The sequence below is a fragment of the Silurus aristotelis genome (genome assembly GCF_946808225.1).
Source record: "Silurus aristotelis genome assembly, chromosome: 21".
NCBI lineage: Eukaryota > Metazoa > Chordata > Actinopteri > Siluriformes > Siluridae > Silurus > Silurus aristotelis.
The window spans coordinates 17,430,621-17,454,446 of NC_139594.1; the positions used below are offsets into that span (position 1 = coordinate 17,430,621).

General features: G+C 39.6%; 1 protein-coding gene across 8 annotated transcripts in view; it reads right to left on the minus strand.

Moving 5' to 3' along the window:
• Positions 1-23,826, minus strand: part of hycc1 (hyccin PI4KA lipid kinase complex subunit 1) — a 57,155-nt gene that overhangs the window by 12,566 nt on the left and 20,763 nt on the right. For 6 of the 8 annotated variants that reach the window (XM_083523706.1, XM_083523712.1, XM_083523711.1 and 3 more), the window contains exons 2-6: positions 14,694-14,775; positions 9,163-9,264; positions 7,908-8,087; positions 1,148-1,228; positions 947-1,062 (exon numbers count right to left, since the gene is read on the minus strand). In XM_083523706.1, coding sequence (XP_083379832.1) covers positions 947-1,062; positions 1,148-1,228; positions 7,908-8,087; positions 9,163-9,264; positions 14,694-14,744 — 530 coding nt within the window. In that variant the 5' untranslated portion in view covers positions 14,745-14,775. Of the gene's footprint in view, positions 1-946; positions 1,063-1,147; positions 1,229-7,907; positions 8,088-9,162; positions 9,265-14,693; positions 14,776-16,270; positions 16,475-19,562; positions 19,710-23,826 lie in introns of those variants that run through there. The other 2 variants (XM_083523710.1, XM_083523708.1) reach the window with 2 other exon arrangements.

A 23,826-nucleotide genomic window follows, 5' to 3' on the forward strand; every position in this document is an offset into this window, starting at 1 on the left:
CTGCTGTAAATGAGATATCTTCATTTGGCCGTTCTTGTTTGGGGTCTCACCAGCCTCCATACCACCATGTCCTCTACATCTGCCTCTTTCAAACCAACCATCTGCAGGTCTTCCCTCACCACATCCATAAACCTCCTTCATGGCCTTCATCATTTCCACCTGCCTGGCGGCTTCATCGTCAGCATTCTTCTACCGATATTCCCCAAGACTTCAATCCTCCCCCACTCTGTCTCCAGAACATCCTACATGTGCGTTCCTTCTAATAAACTCATTTCTAATCCTGTCCATCCTCGTCCCTCCTGATGAGTGGGATATACCGATCGTTATCTTCTACAGCGCCAATAGTAACTATGTTGGGTAAGTTGTAGCTCAGTGGTTGAGGCTCCAAGTTAATGAGACTCTTTAAGACCTTTTTAAGGCCATTAAGAATGAAGTTTAAGACCTGTATCATGACATTAAAAATAATTTGTTAGCAACGGGCCTTAACAGAGCTTTAAATATATTTGTTTCAAGCCAAGTATTGCTAAACTTGCACTTCCCCTGATAGCTGAAAATGTAAATCCGTTTTACGTCAGTGGTCCAATCCAAGAGAACGGCGCCAATAAAGAAAGCTGATTGGCTGTTGTGTGTTGGTCTCATTTGTAGTCGGAATACAGCGAATCATTTTGGAACTAGCGAAAGAAAGAACTAAAATGATCGTTCTGAAAATGGCAAACTTTCCTTTAGTCTGGTGTTTAAGGGAAATAAGTACAGACAGTTGATCTTTGCCGATCACGTAAACAAGACAACCAGAACATTTGTTCTGACAGTCCCGGTTGCAGCGACACACACACACACACACACACACACACACACACGCACGCACGTGCACATGAACGATCTTCGCTGAGGTCTGAATAATAGATAGAGCAAATGAATGCACTGAATGTTTGATGAGCAGCTCCACCTGTTCTGTGCTGTGAACGTCTCTCTCTGGAGGTGCGGTCCACTGTAAACAACTCGACTAAGCCCGTGATTAGCTAGCGCTCCTTCGGTTAGAGCCAAGGATCCAATAGTGGAAGGCTGCGAGAGAAAAATAGAACACGTCAGTTGAAACTAGTCTGGGTTTTATAAGACAGAGAAAAAGAAGTAAAAGCTCTGAATGTACCTCATGGTACACGGACGGTTTGGATAAGGAGGGGACGGTGAAGGATAACACTTTGCTTTGGCCATCTTTATCAACTATTTCCTGCAATAGAACGAGACATTATAATCACAGAGGGAAAACACAAACCTAAAAGGCAAGCAAATGAATATCAGGAAGATTATAAACTTGTATACATAGGATTCAATTATTTTCTGATGGTGCAGCTTCAGCTCTGACTGTTATAAATCTCTGAATCTATATATACACACACACACACACACACACACACACACACACACAACATAACATTATGACCAACTGCTTAACATTTTTTTTTTTTTTTACAGCAAAAGGTAGACAGTCATGACCCATCGAGTATTAACAGCATGAAGTTCATCAGCAATGTGAGCTACAGGAGCTCGTCTGTTGGATCGGACCACACGGACCACCTTCGCTCCCTACATGCATCAGTAAGCCTCAGCTGCCCACGGCCCTGTCACTGATACCACATTACTTTAATAACACATTATTTTTACAAGTGAGACTGCACGCTGCACGGAGAGCGCCATGTTATTTTTTATCATTTATCATTGATCAATTAGATAATTATGTTTATTAGAAAATGTTTAAAATATCGGTTGATTATTCGGTTATCAGCAAGTACGATCCAACCCAGCTATCGTTATCGGTAAAATCCACTATCAGTCGACCTCAACTGATGACCCATAAAAGGTAAACGGGTAGGAGAAACAACTAGAAGACCAGAATCAGAGGAACAAAGATGCAACGATTCTGAACCTGGAGAAATATGCTCACCAGACCTGGTCATTGTCAGATTCCTCGCAGCTAAATTTTGAAAAACCTTTGTTTAAAGTAGAGTTTGAATCCCCAACAAGCAAAGATTAACATACATGTAACTAGCACCATGTCGTTTGCTAGTTGCATGCGCTCTCAGACCAGAAAATAACTTGCTGTTGGAAATGAAAATGTTTAGATTTCCGAAAAACAAAACCCAACATCACGCTGGATTACAGCGGTGAAGAGAAAAGGCTGGACACTGACTGGTAACTCGAGGATATCTACTGTTATCTGAAACCAACAACACTTGTCATGGATTAGAATTTAACATGAATTAGATTAAAGAAACTTTAGCCAGCACTGAACTGCATGCATCTTCTTGTTTATTCGTGACCACACGCAGGGCTCAGGTTTCACAGATGAAGCATTCAAACACAAACTGTTCCGCCGCAACAACAATCGCAGCAACATGTCTGTTGTTAGATATGGTGAATTGGGCAAACTGTACAAAAAGTACAAAATAACAACGTATGCAATAAGTTCAATTAACAATAAATTAAATAGAATTCAGTTAGCAATGTGATTTATTATTAGCATAGACATACAGACTTAGCTGTCCACGCAAGTGCAACTAATAACCTCCCTGTTCACCTTAGCAACAAAGTAAGCAGAATACTTTTTTTTTTTTACAACATTGACTTCATTGAACTTCACCAAACACAAGATAAACATCGTCTACATTGCATGACCAAATGTTTCCAACTTTTCCGCCTAGGACATAATTGAAACCAGATAATGATACACGTCTGGATACGAAAGAAGTAAAGGTTTAACATTCTGACTAAAAAGCTGTCGCCCTCAAAGTCTGATTTAACAGAACTGCTGGTCATCCAAGGTGATTCATCTCGAGGTCAAGATCTCCGAATATCTCTTCATGACTCTCTGCTTTCCCCTTCAGCCACATTTTGTAACCTTGGGGTGACCATGGACAATGTCCTTCTCCTCACATGTCACTATTGTGGCTCGTTCTTGTTCATTTCTTCTCCACAACATCCGAAAGATTTGACCATTTCTGTCCACACAGGCTGCCCAGGTGCTTGTTCAGTCTCTTGTCATTTCGAGACTGGACTACTGCAGCTCTCTGCTGGCAGGTCTTCCCCTGAACGCTATTCGTCCACTGCAAATGATACCAAAAAACCCCAGAACAAACTCAAATCCAACTAGTGAGAAGCATGATACCATTTTGTTTTTCGCTGAGCTTCAGGGAGGCTTTCTGGAGCTCTGATGAAATTGCTAATACTTTACAGCCCCGATACAATCCATCTTTGTATGTGAATGAGCAGAATCCTGCTGAGGAAAATCCCCCCTTAAGCACACAGAGTAAGCATTATGGTCAGGCAGTATAAAAACTCGGAGGGCAACGTTTCCAGGGGCGGGGAAAAAAAAATAGCCGCTTTCATTTGCCTCTGTGTGCGCATGTGTTTAAGAGATAGTATCTCAAATTTTTGGCAAGCAGATAAAATGTGTGAGAGAATAAAAGGCTAAACGGGGTGGCGTTATCACACTATAACGAATCCGCGGCTGACCCCCAGGTTTTTTCAGGACACGGGTGCGACGCAGGGTCAATAACTTCAGGGTGATTAAACGCCTCCTGACTCTGTGGATGGCGGCTGATTGGCAGTTGACCTACTCGGTTATTCGGTGTGCCGGGGAGATGAGAAAGCAGGGGAGCGAGTTGAAAAGGCTCCAGACAGAGACACAGAGATCCCCCTCCTGGGATTTCCCTTCCAACTAATGCATGTGGTCTATAAAATACTTAAATCCTTCAATCTAATCAGCTACACTAATCATATCTGCGTATCACATTTACTGCATTTCGTTGCCTTGTACTTGTTCATGTGTAATGACAAAGTTGAATCTAATCTAATCCAATCTAATCTAATATCTGGAAGCTTGACGTCGAGTTACACACCAGTACTGCAGGGCAACAAACTGGCAATACGATACGTTTTGCGATACAGATGTTGCGATACGATACGCTGCGATTTTGTGAGCAGTGGGATATTAGAGATATTTCTTGTTTAAGGATATCATTTAAGGAAAGCTGTCATTAAGAAGACGCCACCATATGCAAACCCTGACAAAAATAAAACCGATTCACCCGAGACACAGTGGGATCTGCAATTGCATGAATTACACAATTAATGATGATTGTGTTATATTATTAGTATTAGCATTAGTTAGTAGTAGAAGCGTGATCTGAGCGCTAACTGGTGTTTTACATCTAAAAGTTACAATCGTATTGAGGCGAGAAAATTTAAAGTAAGAAAGACTATTATTTCTTCCATTAAGTTAGAGAATGCAGTCAGGCAAGAAAATACACTCTCGCAAGCGCAGTCCTCTCTAAGTTTGCGTATACAGACGCTCTCGAGCGAGTTACGTTCCGAACGACAGTTCGTAGCAGGAATTCCTTCGTAAGTTGTTACTGTGTTTGTTATTGACTACGCATATCTCCTTATGATGTAAGCGCTATAAATATTATCAAATAAACAATAAAATATACTTAAACAAATAGAAATAATTGAAATACTGTACACAATACTTTGTACTAAGTAAAAAAAAAAATACACAAATTTATTGAAGAAAATTGATTCGCCCTAGTCCAGTGCGCATCATGTAGACTCATTATGGTGGATGACTAGGTAGTGGCTAATTTCCCTTTGAAGACAGGTTTGTTTGTAAAAGTGGGGAGCGTCTATATAGTGCTGTTCTCTTTAAGCCACAAATTAAGGTTTGTCTTATTATACGTATTTTTTTAAAGAAAACAGGTGGATATTAATGCTGCGAACATTATGTATACACTTCCTTACACAGTTAAAGTACAGAGGTTAAAAGACCGGTATCCATCAAACTCAAAACCAATCAACCGGCATGAATCTTGTATCTTTTTTTTTTTTTATATCGATATTGCAATTTTAAAAACTGCTACAGTATCGCCAAACAAAATATCATGATGCAGATGTGTATCAATATTACTTACACCCCTACAGGCCTGAGGATTTAATAGTGAGTATTGCAATATTTCACCTGAATCTACACTCAAAATCGTTAGATAACATACAAAGGCCATAAAATATACTTGGATACGATGCAATAAATGAATAAATAATGTGAATTGTACTTATACAGGCTACGGCTCAGCGTTCTATTTATGAACTTTTCTCATCTCCAGCAGCAAACTCTAACTGGCACATTGATGACTATTAGTATTTCTACTAGTAAAAAAAAGCCTGGTTAATGTGATCTGTAGGCATAACTACTTGTTCAGTTCTTCCATTATACTTTCCCATGAGCATAACAGAAAGCAAGTTTAAAATTTTTTAATAAAAAAGGCATTAAATCATTTGCTTTCAAATAATTCACAGAATAATGAGCATGGGTGTTATAAAACAAGGACTGTGCCATTTTGGTTATATGGGGGTGCTCCCAATAAGTTCGGTTTCTCTGAATAAGTTAAAACACAGCCTATTATGATAATAATGTTAATAAAAATGTGAAAAGAAAGAAGCTTTTAATAAATATTTTTAACATGCTTGAATAAATCCAATCCACACTGTGACGCATTAAAGTTTCACTTTCCATGACCCGTGACTGACACAGGACGTCTTGGAGGCAGGTATTTAAATATTTCAGTTTAATTGAATCAATTTGATTTCTATCGCACTTTTTACAATGACATTGTCTCAAATCAGCTTTACAGAATGTAAGAATACAAAATTTAAAAAATCGGAACAATAAGTGAATTGTGTATTTATCCCTGAGCAAGCCTGTGGCAAGAAAAAAAATACTTTGATAATTTGAAGAAACCATAAGAGAAACCAGACTCAAAAGGGATGAAACCAAGAGTGTGATTATAAATATATAAATATTAAACAATGTCTGGGAGATTTTGTAAATGTACATCAGTAAATCTTTCTTCTGCACTTATCCTATTTCTTTTAGGTTTAATGATCCAAAATGTTATTATACATCACACATCACACACACACACACACACACACACACACACACACACACACACACACACACACACACACACACACACACACACACACACACACACACACACACAACCCCTGGCAAAAAGTATGGAATCAACCCTCTCAGAAGATGTTCATTCAAATGTTTAATTGTGTAGAAAAAAAAACAAGCACACATATGCCACAAAACAATTTTCACTCAACAATCCAAACTTCTGGCTGTATAAAACACTTAAAAAACAAAACAAAGAAAGATAACTATAGTCAATTACAACTGTTTTTACAGATCAAACAGAGGAAAAAAATATGGAATCTGAGGAAAATTATATGGAATCACCAAATAAAAACACTACTAGTACTTTGTTGCACCACCTCTGGCTATTATAACAGCTTGAATTCTCTGAGGCATGGATTTAACTAATGACAAACAGTATACTTCATCAATCTGTCTCCAGCTTTGTCTTATTGCAGTTGCCAGATCAGCCTTGCAGGTTGGAGCCTTGTCGTGGACCATTTTCTTTAATTTCCACCACAGATTTTCAATTGGATTGAGGTCCGGACTATTTGCAGGCCATGCCATTGACATTATATGTCTTTCCTGTAGGAATGTTTTCACAGATTTTGCCCTATGGCACGATGCATTATCATCCTGAAAAATGATGCTACCATCACCAAACATCCTTTCAATTGATGGAATAAGAAAAGTGTCCAAAATCTCAACATAAACTTGTGCATTTATAGAAGATGTAATGACTGTTATCTCTCCCATACCTTTACCTGACATACAACCCCATATCATTAATGATTGTGGAAATTTGCATGTTTTCTTCAGGCAGTTGTCTTTATAAATTTCATTGGAACGGCACCAAACAAAAGTTCCAGCATCATCACCCTGCCCAATGCAGATTCGTGATTCCTCACTGAATATAACTCTCATCCAGTCATCCACAGTCCAAGATTGTCTTTCTTTATCCCACTGAAACCTTGTTTTTTTTTCTGTTTAGATGTTAATTATGGTTTTCGTTTGGCTTTTCTGTATGTAAATCCTATTCCTTTTAGGCGATTTCTTACAGTCCGGTCACAGACATTGACTCCACATTGAATGACACTTTCTGCCCATTTGTTCCTCATTTGTTTGGTTGTGCATTTTCTGTTTTCAAGGCATATTGCTTTAAGTTTTCTGTCTTGGCGCTTTGATGTCTTTCTTGGTCTACCAGTACGCTTCCCTTTTACAACCTTTCCATTTGATTTGTACTTGGTCCAGATTTTAGACTCAGCTGACTGGGAACAACCAACATCTTTTGCAACATTCCGTGAAGATTTACCTTCTTCGAGAAGTTTGATAATCCTCTCCTTTGTTTCAACTGACATCTCTCGTGTTGGAGCCATGAGTTATGTCAATCATCCTGGTTCAACACGTCACTAATGTGTGCAAGCACTCTTTTTTAACTGCAGACTAATTAGCAGTTGTAATCAGATACAGGTGTTTGTTTTAGAAATGCAAAGTGCATGGTGATTCCATATAATTTTCCTCAGCTTTGTGTGATTCCATATTTTTTCCTCTGTTTGATCTGTAAAAACAGTTGTAATTGACTATATACATTTATATATACATTATCTTTCTTTGTTTTGTTTTTTAAGTGTTTTATACAGCCAGAAGTTTGGATTGTTGAGTGTTTTGTGGCATATGTGTGCTTGTTTTTTTTTCTACACAATTAAACATTTGAATGAACATCTTCTGAGAGGGGTGATTCCATACTTTTTGCCAGGGGTTGTATATACATACAATTCAGTCTTGGACAATTCTGATTTGTCAGGGACACCACCACTAGCCGGTAATAATCTCTATAAGCATGCTATATAACCATACATTTGGGGAAAAAAAAAAAAAAACGTATAGACCCTTACGAAGAGCTCATAAGTCGTGTATCGTCTTTACTGACCAGGTTGTAGATGCCGAGCAGAAGAGCCTCGACGCAGCCGCTGTGTTGCGGGTTCCGGCTGGCGCTCACTGACAGGTAACTCCACACCAGCTCAGGGAGGAACTGTAGCGTGAAGCGCTGAAGGCGAGCTTCTCCGCTCCGGTAGAACTCAAACAGCTGATGACATACCGGCTCCAAGAGCTGAGGCACAGAGAGAGTAGCGCTATATTTGTGAAGCGAAGTGCGTTTTCTTCACACGCTCAATGTAACGGACAGCGAGACTGAAGGATTTCAACACTTGGTCTGATTGTCTTGTATTAAATCTTTTACTGTTTTGCTTATCAGACTTTATAATGGAAGCACCCTACTTGTGCATCAGGAACACTGTTATCAATCTATAATGCAGAATTTCTAATGTAACTGGTTTTCCCAGGCAGCCATACATACACTATATAGACAAAAGTATTAGGACACTTGACCTCTCCTGCCATATGTGGTTCTTCTCTAAACTGTTACCACAAAGCTGGAGGCACACAATTGTACTTATGTCTTTATTATGCGGTATAATAAGATTTTCTGTTCACTTGAACTTGGAAACTCAAACCCGTCCCATATGACACTATACTATACCATACCACGCTGTATTATACCAAAGGAGCTCCATGAAGATGGTTTGCTATAGAGCTCTGATCTCAACCCTCTTGAACATCTTTAGGACAATTGTGAACACTGACTGCACCTTCTCACCTCACCTACCTCAGTACCTGACTTTACTAACACCCTTGTGGCTGATGAACATAAACATCCACAAAAACACTAACTCTTCCCAGAAGAGTTGATGGAATGACTAGAGCAAATTGGGACTAAACTGTGAAAGTGATGCTCAAAAAGCACATACCATACTTATGACCGGGTGTCCGCAAACTTTTGGCAATATAGTGTAGATCTGGGGTAGGACAGACTTCAGTTAATTGACTATTCCCTCGTCACCTTTCCCTTTTTCTGGGTGTTTGTGTATAAGGTCTCAATCAACATTTGCACCTCTATGGAGATACCTGTGTGTTAGTGCTTTCTGTTGATTTATACGCAAAACTGAATCAATTCATGTAGCATTCAGCAGTGTTTTCATTTCCCCTTCCCAAAAAAATACGAAATGATCATTCTTTAATATTGGAAATGGACAGAAAAGCCAAAACAGCTTTCTGTCACACGAGCGGTTCTTTTTTTTAATTATTGAAATAAACAAAAGATGAAACAAGCACTCGAGGAGCCTTACATCGCTGTAGTTCTCACGGATAACTTTATAAAGTGCAGGGACCAGCGAGACCTTTTCCTTCAGAGATGCAGCGTAGCTGGAGATGGCTGCCTCGGGAAACGTCTGCAACAAACGCACATAAAACGACATCTCAATTAGCAAAGCATTTACACAATCAGCGAAGAGAAACAGTTTCTATCAGAAAGACTGAGATGTACACATATATACATTTTTTTAATAAATATGAGACAGGATGCAACTCAAGGCTATGGTAGTCACCTGGGAGTTAAAGGAAGGCTATATATGAATGACATTTATCTTCAGTCTTATTTTACTTCCTGTCCATATAATACACAAAGCTCCGCCCCAAGATCTTAGGTAATATAGTAACTGTATCATACAAATAAATAGTTAAAAAATCATATATTGTGATTTCTGGATTTTTTTTTTTAGATTATGTCTCTCACAGTGGACATGCACCTACGATGACAATTTCAGACCCCTCCATGATTTCTAAGTGGGAGAACTTGCAAAATAGCAGGGTGTTTAAATACTTATTTTCCTCACTGCAAGTCTTTTTTGATCGTACAGATAAGAGCAATACAACATTCGAATCTATAAAGGGTCTACTTTTATTTGTACACTCTCATAATAACAACAAAACGCTGTGCTTTAGTAAAATAAAGTAAACAGGCAGGGGGGTGCTCTCTGCCGTCTCTGTCATCTCTCTTTACAGACATAAATAAAACAACCTGAATCTCAGTGAATATTTGCCTCACAGTCATAATAAATATAAGAATAGAATAGTTAAGAATAGTTCTAAGTAAACCGATTCACATCAAAACAAATATTCTCTGATTATGTAATCATGAAAGTTTGAAGAGGTACAGTTTCTCCGGTATCACCTCGTTTACCGTCTGTGTGGAAACATAGCAAAGGTTTCGTTTGGTGTCCTGATAATTTACTTTAAACATTTACAAGAACATTTTGTCTATGTGAGTTTGGTTTCACTAATAAAAAAAAACATACATTTGCATAAAGCATCAATATTTGTCCATGTTTATTAGAGTATTAAAAACGTAAAAAGTATTAATTCAAGGTACATTTAAAACAGATAAATGTACGATTGATTTGCGATTAATCGCGAGTTAACTCATGACAATCATGGGATTAATTGATAATAAATATTTGAATCGACTGACAGCCCTAATACTATGACGTGAGGTCAAGTTACCAGCGTGACACAAGTAAAAAGTAGTCATGATCACTACTTTTTTTTTTTTTTTTTTTTTAAGTACATGTCAGAGCTCAAGTTTCTTTACTTTAACTTGATTAAAAAAAAAAAGTGTATTCAGTACTTCAACTGTATCTGTACTTCTACTGAAGTGAAGGATGTGTTTACTTTTGCCACCTCTGATTATAGTATAGTGTCTACAACATACAGTAACTGGCAGGAGGCCCATTTAATTATAAGCATGGGTTCCTGCCTGAAAGTCGGATTTCCAGTACTCTTAGACCATAACCCTGTGAGTATCGAGGGACCACTCTATTGCAATTATACCTACACCAATCAGGCATAACATTATGACCACCTTTCTATTAGAATTAGTATTAACTTCAGCAGTCTGTTGGATCGGACCACACGGACCAGCCTTCACGCCCCACGTGCATCAATGAGCCTCGGCTTCCCATGACCCTGCCGCCGGTTCACCACTTTTGATAGATACTGACCACTGCAGACCGGGAACATCCCACAAGAGCTGCAGGTTTGGAGATGCTCTGACCCAGTCGTCTAGACGGCACAATTTGTCAAACTCGCTCAAATCCTCACGCTCGCCCATTTTTCCTGCTTCCAACACGTCAACTTTGAGGATTAAATGTTCACTTGCTACCTAAAATATAACACCCACTAACAGGTGCCACGATGAAGAGATCATCAGTGTTATTCACTTCACTGCTCATAATGTTATCATAATATATATTTATATGACAATTATTAATTTTATTACATAATTGCATTATATAATACGTAGAAAAAAATTTACAAGTGCAGCGAAAATTGGCAAAATAACCAAATGTCATTTTAAAAAAAAAGAATTCATAAAAAACCCCTGCAAAGCACAAATGTCAATAATAAAAGTTTTTATTCTTGTTTTTTATTTGGTGGTGGGCGGAGACCACAGATGTTATACAGCCCCTAAGATTATGTGTAAAAGTAAATAAGCAGATAAAAGCCATGGCACAATTGCATGTCCCTCCTAACACAGTTTTAAGCACCACAGCAGGATTAACTGGTTCTCTTATGGACATGAGACTATAGGATGGTTAGTTAATACTAATCCCTTGTATGCGGTAGACACTGGAGGGTGTGTATAACGAGCTTTACGGGAACCTTAAAGTATTTGGGAGACAAACGCTGCCATTTGCAACACTTTCAACGCGCTCCGTTTCTTCCTATTCCGAGAAGGTGTTCTGTTTCCTATGCTGGAGTGATGTAAAGGAGGTCACCGCAGCCCTCAAGCAGAGAAAACTGAAAGATTATCAATGTAAAATGAAAAATATGAAAAGGGGGTGGGGCTTCCATGGAATGTATGTTACCTAAATTACCTAAGCAGGTGTAAATCATTTTAGATTCATATGCTTTCATATTCATATGCTCATATGCTTTAATCTCTGGTCCATGGAGCGGTGGATGAAGTATTCATTTGGGAGTGTGGTACTAAAATGCGGAGCTATTTTATATAAAGGAGGAAATATGGAATAATTCTGGTTCTGATTGTTTTTTTTTTTATTATTATGTTACTGCAGGTCAGTATACTTTATTTAACTGTATTTTGTTTTCAACAGTTTTTGATTTATGACTACATACTTGGGGTTTAACCAAATTCATGGTTCGGCACGTACCTAAGGTTTTTCAGTCACGGATCAGTTCAGTTTCTGGACAGTTACAGGAAAGAAACGCAAACAGAAAATTGTTGTCTTTTTTTATTAACCTCATTTATTATCATTAATATTTGTGAACAACAACAGTTTACATGTTAAAACATATTGATTAAACTGAGTCGGTGATTGAACAGGCACAAGTTAAATTGATTAAATAAAATGTAATAAATTGAAAGATTCATCAATTGTTAGACCCGATTCCGGGAATGCAGGTGTGTGTGTGTGTGTTTATATATATATATATATATATATATATATATATATATATATATATATATATATATATATATATATATATATATATATATATATATATATATACAGTGAAGAAAATAAGTATTTGAACACCCTGCTATTTTGCAAGTTCTCCCACTTAGAAATCATGGAGGGGTCTGAAATTGTCATCGTAGGTGCATGTCCACTGTGAGAGACATAATCTAAAAAAAAAAATCCAGAAATCACAATGTATGATTTTTTAACTATTTATTTGTATGATACAGCTGCAAATAAGTATTTGAACACCTGAGAAAGTCAATGTTAATATTTGGTACAGGAGCCTTTGTTTGCAATTACAGATGTCAAACGTTTCCTGTAGTTTTTCACCAGGTTTGCACACACTGCAGGAGGGATTTTGGCCCACTCCTCCACACAGATCTTCTCTAGATCAGTCAGGTTTCTGGCTTGTCGCTGAGAAACACGGAGTTTGAGCTCCCTCCAAAGATTCTCTATTGGGTTTAGGTCCGGAGACTGGCTAGGCCATGCCAGAACCTTGATATGCTTCTTACAGAGCCACTCCTTGGTTATCCTGGCTGTGTGCTTTGGGTCATTGTCATGTTGGAAGACCCAGCCTCGACCCATCTTCAATGCTCTAACTGAGGGAAGGAGGTTGTTCCCCAAAATCTCGCAATACATGGCCCCGGTCATCCTCTCCTTAATACAGTGCAGTCGGCCTGTCCCATGTGCAGAAAAACACCCCCAAAGCATGATGCTACCACCCCCATGCTTCACAGTAGGGATGGTGTTCTTGGGATGGTACTCATCATTCTTCTTCCTCCAAACACGTTTAGTGAAATTATGACCCAAAAGTTCTATTTTGGTCTCATCTGACCACATGACTTTCTCCCATGACTCCTCTGGATCATCCAAATGGTCATTGGCAAACTTAAGACGTGCCTGGACATGTGCTGGTTTAAGCAGGGGAACCTTCCGTGCCATGCATGATTTCAAACCATGACGTCTTAGTGTATTACCAACAGTAACCTTGGAAACGGTGGTCCCAGCTCTTTTCAGGTCATTGACTAGCTCCTCCTGTGTAGTTCTGGGCTGATTTCTCACCTTCCTTAGGATCATTGAGACCCCACGAGGTGAGATCTTGCATGGAGCCCCAGTCCGAGGGAGATTGACAGTCATGTTTAGCTTCTTCAATTTTCAAATGATTGCTCGAACAGTGGACTTTTTTTCACCAAGCTGCTTGCCAATTTCCCCGTAGCCCTTTCCAGCCTTGTGGAGGTGTCCAATTTTGTCTCTAGTGTCTTTGGACAGCTCTTTGGTCTTGGCCATGTTAGTAGTTGGATTCTTACTGATTGTATGGGGTGGACAGGTGTCTTTATGCAGCTAACGACCTCAAACAGGTGCATCTAATTTAGGATAATAAATGTAGTGGAGGTGGAGATTTTAAAGGCAGACTAACAGGTCTTTGAGGGTCAGAATTCTAGCTGATAGACAGGTGTTCAAATACTTATTTGCAGCTGTATCATACAAATAAATAGTTTAAAAATCATATATTGTGATTTCTGGATTTTTTTTTTTAGATTATGTCTCTCACAGTGGGCATGCACCTGCGATGACAATTTCAGACCCTCCATGATTTCTAAGTGGGAAAACTTGCAAAATAGCAGGGTGTTTAAATACTTATTTTCCTCACTGTATATATATATATATATATATATATATATATATATATATATATATATATATATATATATATATATATATATATATATATATATGTGTGTGTGTGTGTGTGTGTGTGTGTGTGTGTGTGTGTGTGTGTGTTTTTGACATTTAATATTAAAATTTCTAAAGATATGTTCTATATATCGATCGATCGATAGATAGATAATGCCCATGCTCAGGCACACACAGGTGGGCGTGTCCAGGCAGGCTCCTAATGGACAGACCAACTGTGGTAATTGAGGGGATTTCCAGAGGATCTCATTTCAATATGGCACTCTGTTCTCCCACCCTCCCCCTCTTTTCTTTTTCAGAAGCTCACCCGCCACGAAGCCGGGCTTCCGCCTACAGAGAGGACCCTTCTGTTGAACACTTTAGTAGCCAATAGGACTGGGAGTGTGCGGGTATAAAAGCGGTTTAAAGAGTGTTAAAGAGAAAAGGAAAAGAAAGGCAGGAAGGAAGGAACTTGGAAAAGCACAGAAAGACCGAGATAAAGAGAAAGCGAGGGTTTAATACTCGCTGCGACTGTGAGAGAAGAAAGATGAATACGCTCTAAGCTTCAAGCCGTCGCTCTGTACCTACCTTCACCCACTCCACTCCACTCGCACAACGCCAACACATAGAGCAGAACAGAAAGGGATGTAATACCTGCTCACCTTAAACTCAGAGAGCCATTCCTCCACCACACCTTGATCCATGGCCAGCATTGTCCCTCATCTGGTACACAGAACCTTTAATCTGCATACAAACAACCAAAAAAATAATTAGTCTCACATACACACAATAAGGATGTGCTCCACAACTCCATGAATGAGGCCGATACGATTCGCATCTCGATGCATAACCAGTGATACAATACATTAAAGACACATATGATGCGATTCAATGAAAGAAATATGATGCTCTGCAATAAAATATGGTACAAATAATTTGCTATGTCTTTGGTTCAGACAGACCGCAAATCATCAATTTACTTAAGTGCCTTCTGACTTCTAACGCATGGCCCCTTTCACAAACACACCTTTGTAGTGCAAAAGAAGAAAAGCTGTAATAAAATGTGCTGTCTACAGGTAGATGCAGCTCTACCTCTGCCATGTTAATCTGTATCCTAGGTTAAAGATACAGAGATCTAAGACATCATAATAAAGAGAAATTATGCTTTTTAGAGATACACCATTTTGCCATAAGTATTTGGACACCTGACTTTTCCCGGTCATGTTTGGTTCTTTCCCCAAACTGTTACTACATAATTGGAGGCACACAATTGTATGGAATGTCTTTGGATGCAGTAGCTTCAAACTTCTCTTTCATTTGAACTAGGAGACTCAAACCTGTTCCAGCAGGACAATGTTCCTGTGCTCAAAGCTAGCTCCATGAAGATATGCTTTACATGGGTTCGAGTGGAAGATCTCCTGCTATAGAGTTCTGACCTCAACCCTATTGAGCACCAATGGGTTGGATGTGAATCCTGACTGCACCCCAGGCCTCCTCACCTCACCTACATCAGTACCTGGACTTTACTAACACAATCGTAGCTGAATGAGGACAAATCTCCACAAAATCACCACCAGACGCTCTTTTTCTCTTCAGTCTCCAGGAAGATGCAGCTCTACCTCTGCCATGTTAATCTGTATTCTATGCGGGACACGCCTCATTCTCTGTAGTGTTGTGATGAGTCTTATTCACGTAGCAGCAGCGGTGCTGAGAAACAGGAGGAGGAGAAATCTACACCTGAAGTATTGGTCACAAATATATAATATAATATAATATAATATTTTATAGAAATACATTTTGTTTTACAGAATCGTACCATTTCTAACACACACACACACACACACACACAAACACACACACACAAACACACACACACACACACAAACACACACACACACACACACACACACACACACACACACACACACACACACACACACACACACACACACACACACACACACACACAGCCAGAAATCAGATAATTAACACTATTAGTGGCACTCGCTCTACAGCCTGGACTCCTCTCTAGGGAGCAGTAAAAATGAAATTAGCTATAATGGAAGCGATTTACCTGCAGCCTCCGACCATCACTCAAGATCCTGCATCTCACATACACACACACACACACACAACAAATCCTCAGGCATCCGAGAGAGAGCCACGGGGAGAGAAAAATGCTGACGCTGACTGTAAAGATGTTTCATGGAGAGGAAGGTGAGGATGTACGGAGACTCACAGACACGGCGCTGGAGTTCAACACGGCGGTGTAACGCACGGCTACGTTTCGACAGGGCGGACATAGACCTCGAGAGTCTACTGATCTAAGGACACAAATCCAAGTCTCTTCTCACTCCCTTCATCTTGCAGCAATACTTGGTTCGGCGCTCGCTCTGGACTCGTCCAGACATCCTCCTTTCCACATGTTAACTCTCCTGTTCCTCACTGAGCAGAGAGACGACTGAAAGCCAGGGAGAGAGAGAGACAGGAGCCTCACAGCAGCACGTCTCTGGGTCAGCAGCGTTACGTAAGAGACTATATAACTACACAGAGTAATTACAGAGAGAGAGAGAGAGAGAGAGAGAGAGAGAGAGAGAGAGAGAGAGAGAGAGGGGGGGGGGGGGGTGTTGAAAGGCAGCGACAAGTGGAAAATACAAAAAAAAAGGGACAAAAATAAAGCTCAATAGTGAGGGATGAAGGGAAAAAGAAAAGAGATGGAAAGAGAGAGATGAAAAAGAGACTGAAAGACAGACAAAGAGAGAGAGACTGATGTAAGACAGACAGAAAAAAAGCGAAAGATGGTCAAAGCGAGGCAAAGATAGAAAGACCCAAAAAAAAGGAGTAGAATAAATAGCAACAGAGAGAAAGAAAAAAACTACACAAAAAAAAAAAAAGAAGCCAGACAGACAGAGGTGTGTCGGGGGATTTTGCACCACCTCTCTGCCAGGTGGTTCCTACACATTTTTCATTTCAAAATCCCACAATTTTCCAGACTCAAATATGCAGAGAAATCATTTTTAAGGCCATAAATAAAAATCAGAAATACCGATTTTTTTTTAACTCTAACATCCATCTACTCACTAAATGTCCGATTCTATTCTATTATTATTATATTCTACATAACCTATTATGAAATAGTTCTGTTCAGAATATAGATACTCTTTATTGAGAAAAGTGTGTGGACACCTGGTCATAAGTATGGTATTCGCTTTGAGCATAACATTACACATTTAGTCCAGATTTGCTCTTACAGCAGGAGATCTCCCACTAAATCATGTAAAGCATATCTTCACGTAGCTGGCATGAACATGCTGGGGGAAAAAAAAGGTTAGAGTTCCAGTGATGAGGGAATTTCATGCTACTGCGTGCATCCTAGAAGCATTTCATGCTACTGTGATAACAGTTTGGGAAAGAACCCCATATGGCTAGAAAGTCAGGCGTCCCAATATTTTTGTCCATAGAGTGTGTGTAGAGCTTATGTGAAAGAAAAAGGAACTGTTCAAACAGACACTTGTAGATGAAGTTAAACTTGCTTATGTTATGCCATGAAATGATGAGCATTCTAATCGGTGTGTGTGTGTGTGTGTGTGTGTGTGTGTGTGTATGAACGAAAAGCTCATTCTGTTAGTTTTGGTTCTTGTTTTTTTAATTGTGCAATAGACAAAATTCCCGAAACCCCTAAAAACACACACATGCTTCAGTTCATATCCAGCTGCACCGGATCTGAGTAAAAACCTCTCTCTCTCACACACACACACACACACACACACACACACACACACACACACACACACCTGAGGCTACATTAGTGCTACATCCTTTTAGAATGGACAAATACAGAAAAATATCTACAGTGAGGAAAATAAGTATTTGAACACCCTGCTATTTTGCAAGTTCTCCCATTTAGAAATCATGGAGGGGTCTGAAATTGTCATCGTAGCTGCATGTCCACTGTGAGAGACATAATCTAAAAAAAAAAAATCCAGAAATCACAATATATGATTTTTAAACTATTTATTTGTATGATACAGCTGCAAATAAGTATTTGAACACCTGTCTATCAGCTAGAATTCTGACCCTTAAAGACCTGTTAGTCTGCCTTTAAAATGTCCACCTCCACTACATTTATTATCCTAAATTAGATGCACCTGTTTGAGGTCGTTAGCTGCATAAAGACACCTGTCCACCCCATACAATCAGTAAGAATCCAACTACTAACGTGGCCAAGACCAAAAAGCTGTTCAAAGACACTAGAGACAAAATTGTACACCTCCACAAGGCTGGAAAGGGCTACGGGGAAATTGCCAAGCAGCTTGGTGAAAAAAGGTCCACTGTTGGAGCAATCATTAGAAAATGGAAGAAGCTAAACATGACTGTCAATCTCCCTCGGACTGGGGCTCCATGCAAGATCTCACCTCGTGGGGTCTCAATGATCCTAAGGAAGGTGAAAAATCAGCCCAGAACTACATGGGAGGAGCTGGTCAATGACCTGAAAAGAGCTGGGACCACCGTTTCCAAGGTAATACACTAAGACGTCATGGTTTGAAATCATGCATGGCACGGAAGGTTCCCCTGCTTAAATCAACACATGTCCAGGCACGTCTTAAGTTTGCCAATGATCATTTGGATGATCCAGAGGAGTCATGGGAGAAAGTCATGTGGTCAGATGAGACCAAAATAAAACTTTTGGGTCATAATTCCACTAAACGTGTTTGGAGGAAGAAGAATGATGAGTACCATCCCAAGAACACCATCCTTACTGTGAAGCATGGGGGTGGTAGCATCATGCTTTGGGGGTGTTTTTCTGCACATGGGACAGGGCGACTGCACTGTATTAAGGAGAGGATGACAGGGGCCATGTATTGCGAGATTTTGGGGAACAACCTCCTTCCCCCAGTTAGAGCATTGAAGATGGGTCGAGGCTGGGTCTTCCAACATGACAATGACCCGAAGCACACAGCCAGGATAACCAAGGAGTGGCTCTGTAAGAAGCATATCAAGGTTCTGGCGTGGCCTAGCCAGTCTCCAGACCTAAACCCAATAGAGAATCTTTGGAGGGAGCTCAAACTCCGTGTTTCTCAGCGACAGGCCAGAAACCTGACTGATCTAGAGAAGATCTGTGTGGAGGAGTGGGCCAAAATCCCTCCTGCAGTGTGTGCAAACCTGGTGAAACGTTTGACCTCTGTAATTGCAAACAAAGGCTACTGTAGCAATTATTAACATTGACTTTCTCAGGTGTTTAAATACTTATTTGCAGCTGTATCATACAAATAAATAGTTTAAAAAATCATAGTGTTTTCTGGTTTTTTTTTTTTTTTTTTTAGATTATGTCTCTCACAGTGGACATGAACCTACGATGACAATTTCAGACCCCTCCATGATTTCTAAGTGGGAGAACTTGCAAAATAGCAGGGTGTTTAAATACTTATTTTTCCTCACTGTATATGCAATTTTCACTGCTGTTTGTTTACATGTGTATTTATATATAATATAATGTAATTTAATATAATAACAAACTACAATCAAATCACGACTGTGCAGGTCAGGGTTAAGGGCCTTAGCACAGTGCCGGCTTGGTAATGCAGGGATTTGAATTTAAGACCATCTGATCAGAAATCCAATGCCTTAACCACTGAGCCATCGCTTGCTAGATAACCTGGATAAACAGGGTTAATTCGATCCTGGATCAGCTGATCTCTTGATCTCTCTCCTGCCACACTCGGTCCTCAACCACGGCGTGGAACAGTACATGTATTTTCACCGAACATTTTCGGTACAGGACAGGACACAGGGCACGTGTACCGAATGCAATTATTGTTTTAGGCGTGGAACATAGTTAAAATCTGAGTTCCCTCATAAACAGATTAAGTGGCGGACCTCAAGTGTGTTTACTCTCCGCCTCGCACTTTGAGCGCAGTGTCACTACTCGATCCGTACCAGAAACACGATTTGTTCTGGAATCTGTTGCCCTTTATGTACAGCTTCAAAAACTTCTCTTAAAGGGAGACATTCCTGACAATTCGAGGGAATGAAAGAATGAATGATGGAAGAATGAATTCATTTATAAATAAATAAATATCTCGTGTGTTTCTTAAATGCAGACATATGTTAAAGTATGATGAAATAAGAAGAGTAGAACAGAACATAAAAAAAAAAAATTATAAGAAAAAAGAAAAAAAAATAGATTTTTCCCAATTTTATTTAAATTAATTGAATCAAATTAATCGATTACTTAATTTAATTAGTATAATAAAAAAGTGTTGCATTAATTTAAATTGATTCTATTTTAAGTTTATAAATTATTTTGTTTTATTATTATTATTTAAACCAAGTACGCATTTTATTTAAAAAAAAAAAAAAAATAAAATAAAAAAAAAAACGCAAACTGTCGATGTAAAAAATGTATTTAAAAAAAATGTACGCTATGCATTTCTCCCCAATAACCGTACAAAAATTTAACCAAGCCGTGACTTAAAAACCGAGTCCAAAAAAAAAAACTAACCATGAATTTTGTGTCCTACACACTTGGGAAAGACTGTTGCCAACATTGGAGCAGTAGACAGACAGACAGACAGACAGACAGACAGACAGACAGACAGACAGACAGACAGACAGACAGACAGACAGACAGACAGACAGACAGACAGACAGACAGACAGACAGACAGACAGACAGACAGACAGACAGACAGACAGAAATACATAAATACATATTAAAAAAAAAGCCTTTTCACAAAACATACTAAGAAATAACCGAGATCAGCACAAGGCCATGTTTGGTCTACAGGAATTAAAAAAACAAGAAGAACAAGAATCAAGAACAAGCTGTATCATGGAGAAAATAGAGGAAGAACAGGCCAAGATTTAAAAAATAAATAAATAAAAAAGAAAAAATAAAAAAAAAAAGAAGAAGAGGGAAAAAGTACTTATATTAGGCAGTAGTATTGGAACAACCAGATCTCAAACAGAAGATCGTTTTTTTTTTCTTCAGGATAAAAAATGTAAAATAAAAAGAAGGTCAAAAAAACAAACAGGAAGATCCACAAGATGATGTCAGAACGAGGTCAGAGGAGCAACACGAGTTTCTTTTACTTCACAGAGCTGATCTCAGGACAGTTGCTTTGCCCTTGAGTTCATATGACTGCTAAATTCACACCAACACAAACAAACCCCCAGGCTCGATTTAAATACCATCTGTAGGGCTTTACGGAGTTGTATTTTTGGAGCGAACCAGATGCCAACCATGAAATCGACCACTCTCTCCTATGAAACTGTATCTGAATGAAATGGAATCGAGCTGGTGGACTGGTTTGGTCTGACAGAACTTTGATTAAGAACTTAAACGCTCATTTTCTGTGCACCACACAACACCAAAACAGTGTGACCTGAAACTGTTAAATGTCCCAACAGATAGAAAAACCTCTGGACATGTCTGGTTCCTCTCTAGCTTTGCTTCTAGTGTCGTCGTAGAAACGTTCTCTCTCTCTCTCTCTCTCTCCACGATCTCCTCTGGCTTGATCATTTAGGAAAAAAATTTATGACTTTTAAATAATAAAAAAGGTGACTCCCAAGAAATCGTGACAAGTAAACAATACCGGATCCAGGTTTGATTTCTGGTTTATCTCCACCTCCTGTTGCAAACCTGTGCCACCTGTTCTTTATTCTAGTCATGTTCAGTCAACAACGAATCCACCCTTCTCTCAAAAGAATCCACCCATCAAAGATTTTTCTCTTGGAACAACCAGCAGTCACTCTGTATGTGAACCGCAGATGCCCCAAAAAACAAACGGTGTACACATGCAGTACATGGGGTATTGGGGGAGCGTATTTCTTCTTGTAATTACCTCTTTAAAGAAAGGTGCTTTATACTTGTCTTGGAAGTTGTGGTCAGGGCTTGAACTAGAGGTCCAGGATTGATTGGGCCGACTTTTGCCATGTTCTGTTCTCTTCCATACCAGCAGGTGGCAGTAGCGTGCATTTGGCATCCAAACAGGGAAACCGGAAGAGCTCGGACTGTGAATATATAAAGCGAGTAGCGTTTACACCTGACGCTCTTTTTCAAGAGCAAGAGCAAAAATGACCAGAAGCGTCTGTTCGTTTCCTCTTTACACGGACGCTTGCTTTTTGTCAGTTCCATTTTATTTTTTAACCTTGTGTTCTCATTCGCTAAGCTGAATCGCCAATCTGAGTTCTCATTTTCTGCGCTGATTCGACATGCAGGATCTGACATAAATAAATAAATACAAAAACAGCTGGTGTTGTCCGAGTAGAGGCAACGGTGCGGAAAACACCGGAAAAACTATAGCCGAACCGACACTCGATAACCACCTGATATTTCCATCCCATTAGTTTGGTGTGTCCACGACCATAACTTCTCCTACATTCTTAATCTAGGCTTTTATATTTCATTGGGTAAAATATGGTGCTACTTAATGGAAAGAGAATCAGAAGAACATTTGGAAAGAGAATGAGAGACACTTTTTGGAACCATATTGTTTGTGATCCTCCAACCAGCTGTAGTTTAAGATACAAGGTACCAAATCCTGCTAACAAATGCACAGATTAGAGAGGCTTGTGTTGCTCAGTGTTTAAGTCATTTTATCGGTATCACGTGTTATTAAAAAGGGGGGAGGAGGGAATCCGCCAAAACATATCAACCCAAAGAAATCGGCATCATGTATCGGCTTTCCTGATTTCTAAATATCGGCAACGGCCAAAAACCCATATCGTTGACCTCTAGCCATTATACAGCACCCCCTTTGGAGCATAGAGAGATTCAAGGGGCTTGCTAGCCCAAGAATGCCTCCGACCTTCCGATCAATATGCCGGTTTCACCCTCGAAAACCGTTCCCTATGGTGACACGTAAAATCCTAGGATATATATATTTTTGTTGTTGACCAAGAAGAACTAATCCCAGATCAACATTCCAAAAAAAAAGCGAGGCTCTTTAAGCCCCTTGTAGGCTGGAGAGATTTGTGTTGAACTCATTTCCATGTCCAGGAGACTCGCCAGTAATCCCTCGTCGCCTCAGCAGAAGAGCACGATTGGGTTATGACAGGAAGTGAAGCGCTTTACACGAGCCGTCAGGTTGTGTGAAGATCACTCTACAATCTGAACGGTTCGCACGCACGCACGCACGCACGCACGCACGCACGCACGCACGCACGCACGCACGCACGCACGCACACACCTCAAAAAAACCAACGAAACTCTCCCGCTACACACAACAGTCTACAAACAGCCATTTTGTATCATTAGAGCAAAAGCAGAATATAATCAGTGCCTCATCGTCAATCTTCTTGTTTCTGTCAGGCTAAGAGCATTCAAAGTGAACATCATTGCTGGCCCCATACACGCTCAAGATCATCGCCAGACGGTTCACTCAGGCTACGCACACATCATTCATGATTTTCTTTTTATACTTCCCATTCCACTTTTAGTCCCCATTTGCTGCTACGGGAACTTCCACTCTCCTGGTGTAGATTTTGTGGAGATTTGTGCTCTTTTGCAAAATCAGATAGTGATGCACATGAGGGGGTCAGGAGGCCTGGGGTACAGTCAGCATTCACATTCGATGTTCAATAGGTTGTGGGTCAAATCTGCCCAGTGGGAGATTTTCCACTCGACCCCCATGTAAACAATCTTTACAGAACCGGTTCGGGTCTCATACTTCAAGTGAATTTCATCCTGCCTTCCACTTCAAGTGAAGTGAAGTGGTCTCCTAGATCGAGTGAAAGAAAAAAGTTCATGCCAGAGTATCCAAAAGCTTCCTGTACAATTGTGTGGTAACGTTTT